Genomic DNA, 12,266 nt, shown 5'->3' with positions numbered 1-12,266 from the left:
AAAATAGTTATTGTGACCTGTTGGCTCTTAGACCCTTTTCCTAATGGAGGTTATCTATCAGTGTGATATTTTGTCATAATTTTTCTGTAATTTTGTCTGTACAAAACAATTTTAGTTAAAATTTTTAAAATTCTTGTTGAGGTCTATAAATTTTACCATAGTTTTTTCTAATGACCCATAACAGAGCCACCAATGTAGCTAGAAACTGCCACAAGAGGTCAGCAATTGGAGCTCCTTCTTATATCCAACTTTATTACTATGGTTTTCACTGTATATATGTTTGGATTACACGTTTCTACTGGGTGTTCAAGACTAAGTTAAGGTGAGACCTATATTCATAAGAATTAACCACTTGCTATCTATCAAGGTCAATTAAATCTTCTCAGGCATTCCTTTGAACCCTGTATAGAACTTTTCAGCTCCTGTCAGTGTCAGCCATCAGGGTATCATGGCCTTTCTTGACCATGTTGCTTTCTGTGAAAGCATGGGAGATTTTTTTCCCTTAAGTGACACTCCTTTGGCACACTCTTGATGTTTATCTTTTTGGTGTCCCACAGTCTCCCTGCTCAAGAGGTTGGGTGACATACCAAAGTTGTAAGATCTTGTAGAAAAGGTTCTCTCATGTCCTGGGTTGTTTGTAGACCTTGAAGGGTCAGGGCCAAAATATTGGGTGTCTTCTTAGCCCAATTATCTTTCTAGTTCTGGTCTCTAAACTTTAGTTGTTGCACACCCAGAAGAGAAGATCAATACCGTTAGCATTGCAATGGGAGTAGTGAACTTAATTATTATAATTTTATCTGGATGTCAAGCATTTTGAAATATAAAATATAGAAGGCTGCTATTTTTATCAATCGTGATTGTTCTAGTAATTGAATTCCTGTAAAATGTTAACCGAGAAAAGCTTCAAATCAAGAGCCACACATAATATTTGAGCATGACAATCATGATGACATTATCTTTGTAACACACTTAAATGTCCATCTTGGTATAAAACAGCCATTGTTAAACATACTCATTCTCCTCCAAAACACACAAAAAAACTTTTATCTAAATTGATCACCTTTGATAGGGTGCCCCCTAAAGAAAACACATCAGCCTATAAGTAAGTGTACCTCTTATCATAAGTAGCTGGAGCAACAGAGAAAGGCAAATACCTGAATCAAAAGGAGGTTGTTACCATAAACAATATATTAGAAAACCTGTACAGCCAGAAAACATGAATACATTTGGTATACCAAAGAATTAACAATAATAATTATCACAATTCTATGAAATCCTATGTGCTTTAATTTAGTTTGGCAATGAAAAGATCTTTTCAATAAAACCTTGGGGTTTTTTGGGCTGGGGATTTAGCTCAGTGGTTTCACCACCTTCTGTGCAAGCTCAAAGACCCAAGTTCAATACACAGTCCAAAAAAAAAAAAAAAAAACCTTGGGGTTCTTCTCATAGAAAATTTAATCTTTGGAGAATGACCATGTAAACATATCACAAAAATATATTTAGAACTTAACCCTTTGATGATAAACACTGTAAACATAACATATTTAAGTAATATTCATTGATATACATCTCTTATAAGGCCATGAAAACTATCGGAATCAGTCTGTTTTAAGACTATGGGAACTGTTGAGGTCCCCCTAGTGAGCAAAGGCTGGAAAATATTTCCATGCAGCTGCTCCTTTGTTCACTAAGAGTCCTGCTAGCAGCTTTTCCAAACTTAAGGGTTTCCATTTCATTACCTTGACAAAGCTGCTTTAATAACCTAGAAAAACAAGATTGTAGCAATTAATACATTATTTGTAACCAATTAAAGTTTTGGAATGGTTATATTTAGACAACAATATCCACTACATCATTTTGATCTGCTAGCAACCTGGGGGAGAAAAGGAATCCATGCCTTTAGCTTTAATAACCTTTATTTATAAAACATTTTCAAATATTGGCAAATATATTTTTAAAAAAATTTTAAAGGCAAAAAGGAAAAACAAACTGTAGAGCTCAAATGAAACAGAAATATGATTGGACAAACAAAAAAAATATAAGACAATTTGCTTATAAAATAGAGTGCCCTCAAATGTATTTAGCTTAATTGAATAAAAATATCCTCTTGCATTTTTTAGGTTTATAAATGTAAATAAGACTAGTCAAAACTTTTTGTAAGCCAATTAACAGAGATCTCTTGTAGAATTAGAATCAGAAGGAATGAAAGCTCTTTATGTGTATAATGCAAACCTTTCATAACAAACTTGAAACCAACAAGCAAAAATGCATATTTCCTTGATAAATCACTTCCTCACACCTTCTCGATATACCTAGGCCGTCTCCTCCTGTATATCTCTCTTTATCCTTCTAACCAGACAAACATACAAAATCCTTGCACAGCAAAAGTATAGCTCTTTAACTTAAAGCCTTCCTAATATTTTTCCTTCATCTCACTTATTTTAAACCTATAACAATCTTGTCTTCAGTGATTTAAATTTTAAAGCATCCCCCTGTTTTTCTCCTCCCAGATTGTTACATTTTAAAATTTGGCTGCCAATAATAGAACAGTAGTAACCTTGAGTTCTTCATCAACAAGGTACAGAAAAGAGCAAGTTAACCTTATAATTACAATTCAAGTATTTACAATGCACAAGAAATGTTTGAAGCAAGCTAATTAAACATCAGTTCAAGTTGCAACAAAGATACATTGATCAATGAGCTAAAATTTGTCATTTTATTTCTCTTATAAAATCCCTTTATGTCTGGTAGAGGATGGTTGAAGTTTCTCTGGCTTTGTTTTGGATTCCAGACCTTTGCAGGCAGCATCTGGCTGATAACAGCACTGCCCTTGATACTCTTAAAGCTGAGAGTGTTTCACACTGTTTTGCTTTATGCTCTTTGGAGCTTTCCTAGCTGTTTTCATTCCATTTACTTCTTTCTTCATTACAGTTCTTGTTTGTGGAAAATGATTGTATTAAACGATCTTTTGCAGCATTTATTTCAACACCGCAGGCCAGCTTGGGCCAAAAGTGACTTTTGATATTTAATTATTTCTTGCACCATTTATTTCAACACTGCACACCATCTTGGGCCAAAAGTGATGACCCCATTTTTGGTACCAACTGACTCCATTTACTACCTTCGTTCATCTGAAGCACCTACTGCTTTTTCCGGGTTTTACTTCCTGTTTAGACTTCCTTATCTTGATGCAAGGTGTACAGCATCATCAATTCCTTTTTTATTTTTCTCTTTTTCTTTTTATTCTGAGCAGCCTTACTGAGCAAGGGATTGCTCATGGTTCAAGCCCGCATGATGGGCATCAATTACCACAGAGCCCTGGAGTTCCAGTTGGGTTCCAGTCCCCTGCCCAGTATACGATGAAGGCCTGAGGGAAAAAACCACTAAGAGGAAGAACTAAGAGAGAGAAAGCTGGCTTTCAGGATGACCAATGCCAGTGACAAAGGCCCTTCCCAGTCCAAGGCACTGACTTTTATTGGCTACCAATTGGAGTAAAAGCAACCTGTGTGGTTTCTATGAAAATTAATGTAAACAAGGCTCAAAAAGGACAAGACAAAGCATTCTCAAATTAGGAACAGAATAGACAAAATATGTGGTTGTCATTAGAACATTAGCTTTCTAGTCAGAAGATTTTAGTTGTGGGAACAGAATTTGGGTCGGAGTTGCTCTGACCTTGGCATGGAGGCTTCAGCCAGACTCACTTCTATAAACAAGCCAATTGTGGGGTTGACTCTTTACAGCCTGCTTTGAGCAAAATCAATATTACAGTCCTCTGTAAATACAAAAGAAAAACTTCGTCAAAAGAGGATGCAGAGCCAGGGATTTAGCTCAATGGTTTTGCCGCCTGCTGCACAAGCATGAGGACATGAGTTTGATCCTGGTACCAAAAAAAAAAAAAAAAAAAAGAGGATGCAGAAACCTGTGCCCAGTTCAGATGAATCAAGGCAGCCGGAGCGGCAACACGAACATCAGGTGAAGTCATTTTCTGAGTGAAGATGATCACCAAGGGTAAAACAGTTTGTTTCATGAGAAAGACATCAGTTGATCACAAGCACAGAAGAAATGAGAACATTTATGCACCTAATAACACAGCTTCAAATACACAAAATACTGATAAAAATTAAAAGGACAAATGAATACACAGTGATAGATGTTTCAACATCCTTCTCACAGTTTGATAGAAAAATTAATCAGAATTTGTAAGGATCTAAAGATTTTTGACATTATGGACAAACTTGTACTGATTGACATTCACAGGAACATTCCACCCAAACAACAGGGCAATATTCACTAGTTTCAAGTGTACATGGAAGAAAATTTCCAAAGATAGACCCATGGTTATAGACACAAAATACATCTCAATCAATTTAAAAGGATTTAAATTGTACAAAGTATGTTCTCTCACTATGATGAACTATGTTCTGAAATTAACAATCCGGATAGCACTACTGGTTGATCCTAAAGCCTGAAAGGATAAAGAGATGAGGGGAGAACTTCAGGCCAATAAGTTCAACAACTTTGATTTCCTGAAAGACAAGAATGATTCAAACTTATAGGCCTGAGCATCCTATCTGTAGAAGAAACTGAACTGGTTAAAACTTCCCACTACCTCCAGGCTCAAATAGTTTCACTGGTGAAGTTTACCAAACACTGTAGTTAGAAATGATATCAGTTTTACACAATGTCATGAGAATTTAAAAAGAAAAAATATTTCCCAACTCATGAGCTCACTGTTGCTGTGATTATTGAAAACAGACAAACACATCACAGAAAACTAATCTGCACACAAATATCCTTCAAAATCACAGATACAGATGTTCTTAAAACTTGAACAAACTGAACAGGGAAAAAGGCATATGCTTCACCACAACCGGAGTGCATCACGGAAAAACACACACTCACTAAGCCTATTTCACAATAGCAATGAAGCCTTTCCATGATAATTGAACTGGGAACAACAGCACACACACACACACACACACACACACACACACTGGAGACCCATGCAGCAGGTCCCGATCTACTGCTGTGTACTATGATGCCTGGCTGCAAGAAAAAATCAGAGGCAGAATGAAAGAGAGAAATGGGGAGCCGGGATGGCCAGTGCTGAGCAGGCAGCAAAAGACCACAGCCAACCCAAGTTGCTGATATTTGTTGGTGACATCATAGTTAAGATTGAGGTAAAGGGGCTACATCGAGATGCTATGGATATGTTGCTGATGTAGACAAGGCTTATAAAGGAGGAGACAAAGCATTCTTGAATTAGGAACAGAACAGAAAAAACATAGGTTATGGGTAATAATTAACCTTGTCTCAAAAAATAATTAACCTTGTCTTTTTAGTAAAGAAGGTTTAAATGTGGGGAATGGAATTTGGGTCTGAGTCACCCCAACCTTGGCTGCTATGTTACCTCCCACTGAGCCCCACAGCTTCACAGGGCATCTCTTTGGCCTCTGCCATGGCTCTTGGCAAGGGGGGTGATGTTGGCCCACATGCTACCCACAATGACCCTAGGAGTCCTGTCGGCTTCAGTCAGACTCACTCTTTAAACAAGCCAATCATAGGCTTGACTCTTTACAGCCTGCACTGCCTACAGCCTGCTTTGGGCATAATCAGTGAGGCAGTCACCACCCCCATACCCAGAACCAAGGCAAGAAATGAGAAGAGAAGGCAACACAATGCCTCTGAAAACTTCCAGGTCCTCCCAAAGCTGATCCATGGGGGAGAAAAAAACCCGAACTTCTGAATTATTCAAACTTATAAAAAGGGAGATTAAACAAAATGATTAATGAGTTTACAAAAGACATGAATACAATGCTAGCTGACAAGCAAAATGACACAGAACAGGAATGAGTGATTTAGCAAAGAATTAGAGTCCACGAAAAGGTAGTAAACAAAAACCAAGAGATTACAGCACAAGTCATCATGAGGACAGAACATCAGAACTAGAAGACAGGGCTGATGCCAGTGACCAAGTACTCAGAGATACCTTATAACAGCTGAACATGGACAGTAGATCCAACAGCTGCTGGACAGTGCAGACAAGACGAATTGGAATTAGTGAAAAATCGCAAGACAGTGCAAATGGCATAAAACTGTTTATGGAAAAAAGAGCAGAAAACTTTCAGAATGTGGGGAAAGAACTTAACCTACAGATAAGTGAGGCATGTGAAACCCCAAGTAGCCACAGTCAGAAAAGAACTTCTCCACCACATATCTTAGTCAACATCCTGAAAATCGAAGATAAGGACAGAATCTTAAAAGCTCTTAGAGAAAAGCAGTGGATCACTTATAAACATAAACCATTAGAATCACAGCAGACTTCTCAACACAAACCTGAAAGGCCAGGAGAGTATGGAGTGAAGTGTTTCAAGCCATAAAAGACCACAGCTTCCAACGCAGACTGAGACATCCTGCAAAACTATTGCAGCAGAGCAGAGCAGCTCAGTGCTACAGCCAAGTGTTCCAGCTTAGTGTCTCAGCTAAGTGCCACAGCTCAGAGGCATGGCTGAGTTTTACAGCTCAGCGTTGCAGCCAAGTGCCACAGCTCAGAGGCACAGCTGAACTTTACAGCTCAGCGTGGCAGTTCTGGAACATCACTCTCATAATTTGAAGACTCGGGAATCCAATGGCTAGTTGAAGAGGTAGGAAAAACCATTTACCACACCTGCGAACCCTGGCGGGCTCAGAGGAGTCTGAGCGCTCAACCAGAAATGAAAGCCTCCTTAGATAGGGACCCACAGGGTATGTGAGCATGATCACTGAATCAGGGGTGGAGTTACAGAACATTCCTGAAGCAGAGGGACCAAGTTACAGACCATTCCTGAGAGGGGGTGGAGCTTAACAGAACCGTCTTGTGAGGGGGCGGAGCTTAACAGAACATCCATGAAAGGTCACACAGTTCAGTCACAAACCATTTTGCTGCATTGGGCAGGAGCCCCGCAGCACAAACTGACGTTTCCAAAACAAAACATTCTGTGGGGGAGGAGGGGAGGAGGGGAGGAGGCAAGGCAAGGGCCTAAGTGCATAGCACTTCTCTATCAATTGTCTTTGGGGGAAGTGATTATGATAGGTATCTTCCTGTCAGCTTCATAGGCATTAATGTGCCTCGACAGGTTTCAGAAACAGAACACTACATTATTCTAATGGCAATGAAATTGTAGCATCACTCTGAGACCAGTAAGAATTTAAAGAAAAAGGAATTGGATATGTTGAGCGTAGACATCATGAGATCTCTAAAAACAAAAGGTATCACAGATTTTCAGAGCAGAAAGGAAAAGGATTTTGGAGCATCCTACGGATTTTCATTTTTAAAAACTTACTTAAAAAAAACCTTAAAAACTTAAAATCTCCATAACCCACACAAGCAAGGACTGTGTAACCTTTTTTATGACAAACAAAGGGTCCTTGTGGGCAAGAGTGAGGTGGCCCTAGGGGGTGTGGCCAGATCTGCCTGGGCCCATTGGTTCCGCTACCTCACAGGAGCCAGTGTGAGGTCACAGTTGTTAGCTATATAAGGCCGAGGCTCAGGTGGATCGCTTGTGGGTGACGTAGGAGTCGGACGGCAAGTGTTGGTGGTAATTTGGTGATCGGGTTGGTGGTATGGAGAGTGGAGCTTCTGTTTCCATGGAGATATACAGGGTGGGTGCTGAGTGGCATGAGGGAACATCTTGGGAGGACTACAGTGACAGGTCCAGCAGTCACAGCCTCCAGGAAATCTATGAGGTGCTGGGCTCGACCACCAAGTCCTGCAGTCACTGGCTCCAGAAGAACTATGAGGTGCTGTGCCTCTTTGCCGAAGGCGGCTTTGGTAGGATCCTCCTGGCTGAACACTATGGCACAGGGATGCAGGTCGCTGTGAAGGAGTTAGCGAAGGCAAAGGTGCCAGCAGCCTGCATTACATCGGAGGTGGAGATCCTGAAGGACATTCAACACCCTAACATCGTACAGCTGCTGGAGGTCATCGAAAGCAAGGACAAAGTATACCTGGTCCTAGAGTATGTGACGGGGGGAAACCTGTGGCAACGGATCCGCAGGACTGAAAACCACAGGCTGCCAGAGGAGGAGGCCCGAGGGATATTTCAAGATATTGCGGGAGCCGTGAATTATTGTCATACCCAGGGAATTGTACACGGGGACCTCAAACCCCAAAATGTTTTGATCAACCCCCAAGGTCACGCCAAAATCTGTGACTTTGGGATGGGATTCCGGTTCCTCCCTGGGCAGAAAGTGGCCGGGGTTGTTGGCACTCTGAAATACTCTGCCCCAGAGCAGCTCATGCATGGGAGGTATCAAGGCCCTCCCCTGGATGTTTGGGCCCTTGGAATCATCTTATATGAAATGCTCACGGGGAAGCTCCCCTTTAATGGGGATAAAACAGAGATGGTCCAAACTATGCTATCTGGGAGGTGCTCTTGCCCCCAGTCCATCTCCCTGGATGCCCAAGATCTCATCCGGAACCTCCTGGACTCCAACCCCAGGATGCGGCCAACAGTGCAGGAGGTGCTGCAGCACCAGTGGCTCCAAGGTGTGCCACCCCCCAGTCCTCCTGAGCTGCTCCCTATGGCCGACAAAATGGCAATCCTCAATGTTATGGAAGGCATGGGATTTAACCAGCAGAAGGTCCTTGACTCAGTGAGGAGAAAGATGTGCAACCACGAGATGGCCACATTCCTGCTGTTGCAGAGCCTGGCACTCCAGGGCCCACACTTAAGGATCGGTGTGAACCCTGTGTGGGCACCTGAGGATGAGGATGCCCCTGAACAGGAAACAGCATCACCTTCAACAGCTCCTGCACCCTCATCTCACATCCCCCGGAGGAGTGCCAGCGCCCCTGTCACCTGCACGGGCCTCTTATTTCCTGGGGTGGAGCCCACAGGAGGGCAGGGGGGCGGAGACTCCCAGCCACCCATTCCCATCCCCAGGACGCCAACTCCCGGCATGTCCTGCCAGCCTATCCCTGCCGCTCCCAGGGTGTTCTGCCAGCCTGGCCCTGGGGCTTCCTGCTCTAGCTCCAGCCCCACCTCCACCCCTAGCAGCAGAGGGAGGCGATGCTGGAAGGCTCTGAAGAGGAGCATCAGAGGCTGCCTGACAGCCCTATGCTGCTGCTGCCTGCCACCCTCAGGGCGCCACCAACACAAGGTGGCCCCAATGTAAGTAGTACCCAGCAGAGACCCAGACAACCCTCAAGGAGGGAGGGAGGTTCAAGAGCTTCCTGTGAGTGGGCTGTGTCCTGATGATGTCTTTTCAATTGTCAGGGAGGAGAGGAAGGCAGAGGGATGGAGGAGTCATGGTCATAGGGAAGAGTCTCAGATGGACAGGAGGACTTGCTGTGGGGTCTACTGCAGAGGAGGGTGGGGGTGACCACAGCCAACAATAGCATCTGATGTTTCCACATGTCTGCTATGTGTCCATTTCACACATCTCTTTGCATTTTTAGTACAGATCCTTGAGAAGTGACTCCGTAGACGTGGCCATCCTAATCATGGGGGATCAGCCACGAAGTAGGAGGCCATGGTGAGTTACCCTGCAGCCCTGTCTAGGGAGCTGGAGGGAAAGGAGAGGTCAAGGACACCCATGCATCCTGTGGGAGGGAGGGGGGTGTGCAGCACAGAAGGCTGTGTGGGCATCAGGAGCTGAGATTCAGTGGGAGGAAGACAGAGCAGCAGCAGGAGGGGGATTCCCTGACTTGTGTCCCTCTGCCCCAGGGAGGCTCCCCTAGGACCAGGGAGTGCCAGGCACTTTGGAGCCCCCAGACCACAGCCTCCCAACTGGGTGCAGGTAGATGTGGGTGCTGGGTGAGGGTGGGCTTTGTTGAGCACAGCTGTGACTTTATCCCACAGACCTCCATGGCCTGGGGCTTCTCTCTGCTCACCTCCTGGCATGTCCACATGTGAGGGCTTCCATCAAGAAGCCGCCGAGTTGGCGCTGGAAGGACATTGAGCCCAGGTGAAGAGAGGCAGTACTGCCTGTTCTGTGGATGGGGACACTGTGTTGTTCCCTCGTCCCCCGTGCAGAAGCCTAGACTCGGCCATGCTGTGAGCAGCCCAGGAATATGCAGAGGCCACTCTGATCCTCTGTCCACTGAGTTCATGGTAGGAGCCGCCCCTGCCCAGTCACCAGACAGGTGTGTGACAGCGTCTCCACATCATCCCAGTTCCAGCCATGGAGCAGCCTGGCCCAGATGTCAGTGCAGCCCAATGGTCCTGGTCCTAGGCCCCGAGCCCCATAGCTAACATCTCTGTGGCCTCCCCACCTCCTCTTCTGTCATTGAGGACACAGTTGGCCCCAGCCCAAGGCAGTCTGCTTCCAGGACTTCTCTCAAACTTGGCCTGTCTTTTCCCCATTCACCATCAGCACTGTAGAGCTTTGTTCATGGCACAGATGTCGGGGACACTCAGAGCCAGGACGATGGTTCGGCTGCTACAGACACCAGTGGTGCTGGGCCAATGCTGAGGGCTTCTGTGGGTGACAGCAGGAGGGAGCCACAAGATTGAAGAACATGGAGACAGGCAAGGGATCAAGTTGAGGCAGCTTCTGCCCCAGAGCAGCTGGCTGAGGATCGATTCAGTGCCAACACCCAGAAACAGCTCTGCCGTGTGGCCACCACAGTCAGCAGCGCTTCAGCACAGTGACACTTGTGATCATCTGAGAGTGCTCAGTGCCCAGTGCTGCTCTTCCTCTTCCTGCTGTCAGGATCACCGGGATTTTATGCACGAGGAGCGTGAATCATGGAGGGATAAGGTGAAGTCCCAGATTTCCACAGCCAGAGCAGGGTAGAGCTGGGATTCCAGTCTGGATCCCACAAGCTCTCAGTCATGCTGTCATCTAGCGAGGAAGACAGACTAGGGCATCAAACCAGGAGAGGCAGCATTGGCACCAAGAGGGCTGTGTTCATAGCTTTCCAGGCTGTGGCAGGACACCTGACATTCATCAGCAGAGGTGTCCGTCCAGGGTCACTGTGTGCTTGGGGCCGCACAGCACTTCGTGGCAGGAGTGTTGGAGGAGGAAGCCCCTCACCTCCTAGCACCTGGGAAGCAGAGAGTCAGGAAGAGGCCAGGTACCAATATCCCTGTCAAGGCCACGCCCCTGACCTCTCAGGCTGCCGGGCTGCAGTCATCTCAGGAAGGTGTCTCTGGGCCCTTGGCATCTTAGGAGGGGCCTTGATTGGAGGTGGAAGGTGCTCCATTCCATCCACAGGTGCTGGCTGATTTCCTGGGATTTCTTTTTTTGGGACCTGGCCCCATTGTGGGCCAGGGGCCCAGGATCCCCCTGGAATCAGATGGTGTGGCCATTCCAGTCCAGCGCGGAGCTCATGCCCGGCATGCTATAGCACTGCAGCCAGGCTCTGAAGGCAGAGAAGACTTCCTCTCTGTGCTCTGGCCCATAGCCTTTGCTCCCCAGCTGGACCACTTCCTTGGGCACTTGAGTGGCACAGTTCCAGCAGGTCCAGGTTCTGCAGCTTAACCCTGATCTTCTGGCTCCGAGTGAGCTCCGGGCTTGGCTGGTGTCCCTGCAGGGCCTCCAGGACTGTGCACGCCTTCTCAAAGGGAGGGATCCTCAGCTGCAACAGGATCTCTGCTCCGAGGTAGTTGCCAATGCCATTGAAGAACCACTGGTCCGGGAGGGCCAGATGGACCAGTTGAAGGCCTTGTCTGCCGGGTTTCACAGCACATTTTCTCTGAACTATTCATTCTCCAGGTGGACACAGGGCCCAAGGTCTGGCTGCTACTTGTTCGCTGGGTCCCAGTGGCCAAAGCGCTGGATGACTGGTTGTCATCATCTTCCCCCCCGGGCACCAATGCCATGCTGTTGATACATGTATCTCTGGCGAGATGACACCTGAGCCAGCCTGGCTCCCCCTTGGGAGGATGGGGTGTCTCTCCACAGTCCTGTCTCCAGTTCAGCAGACACCACACTCTTGCCCTGGTTCTCAGGCCTGCCATGCCCAGGCCTCCCCTGCCCCACTCTGGGCCTCTCTAGCAGGCACAGGAGTGAGAGATGCTCAGCCCACTCAGCAGACACCCACCAGGAGGAAGAGGGCTCCCAAGCCCCAGGCCCCTGGCTCATAGGAAGGGCTGGGTGAGAGCAGGACAGAGGGCACAGGGAGGGGAGCAGAGCTGAGGCAGCCAGGTGGGAAGTGAGAAGCAGAGGAGCTGCCTGAGGGGACGGGAAGGCCCCGAAGTCTGCACATAGAAGAGGGGCTCAAGATACTGCCTCATGTTGCTGGACTCCTCACTACAACCCTACGAAGCTGGCCAGGCAGT

General features: G+C 46.2%; 1 protein-coding gene across 2 annotated transcripts in view; it reads left to right on the top strand.

Moving 5' to 3' along the window:
- LOC110347605 (sperm motility kinase 2B-like) overlaps positions 1–10,024 on the top strand; it is a 112,229-nt gene extending 102,205 nt beyond the window's left edge. The window contains exons 1-3 of one of the 2 annotated variants that reach the window (XM_087196835.1): positions 1,296–9,152; positions 9,440–9,516; positions 9,843–10,024. In XM_087196835.1, the coding sequence (XP_087052961.1) occupies positions 7,603–9,152; positions 9,440–9,452 (1,563 nt within the window). In that variant the 5' untranslated portion in view covers positions 1,296–7,602 and the 3' untranslated portion in view covers positions 9,453–9,516; positions 9,843–10,024. Of the gene's footprint in view, positions 1–1,295; positions 9,153–9,439; positions 9,517–9,842 lie in introns of those variants that run through there. The other variant, XR_015445687.1, reaches the window with a different exon arrangement.
- The last annotated feature ends 2,242 nt before the right edge of the window (positions 10,025–12,266 follow it).

This window comes from Heterocephalus glaber, unplaced genomic scaffold (assembly GCF_053883595.1).
Source record: "Heterocephalus glaber isolate CG9 unplaced genomic scaffold, H.glaber_assembly_v1.0 deba00001617, whole genome shotgun sequence".
In the NCBI taxonomy this organism is placed as follows: Eukaryota; Metazoa; Chordata; class Mammalia; order Rodentia; family Bathyergidae; genus Heterocephalus; species Heterocephalus glaber.
Note: the sequence above shows the minus strand (reverse complement) of the source record. Positions and strands in the feature narration are given on the sequence as shown.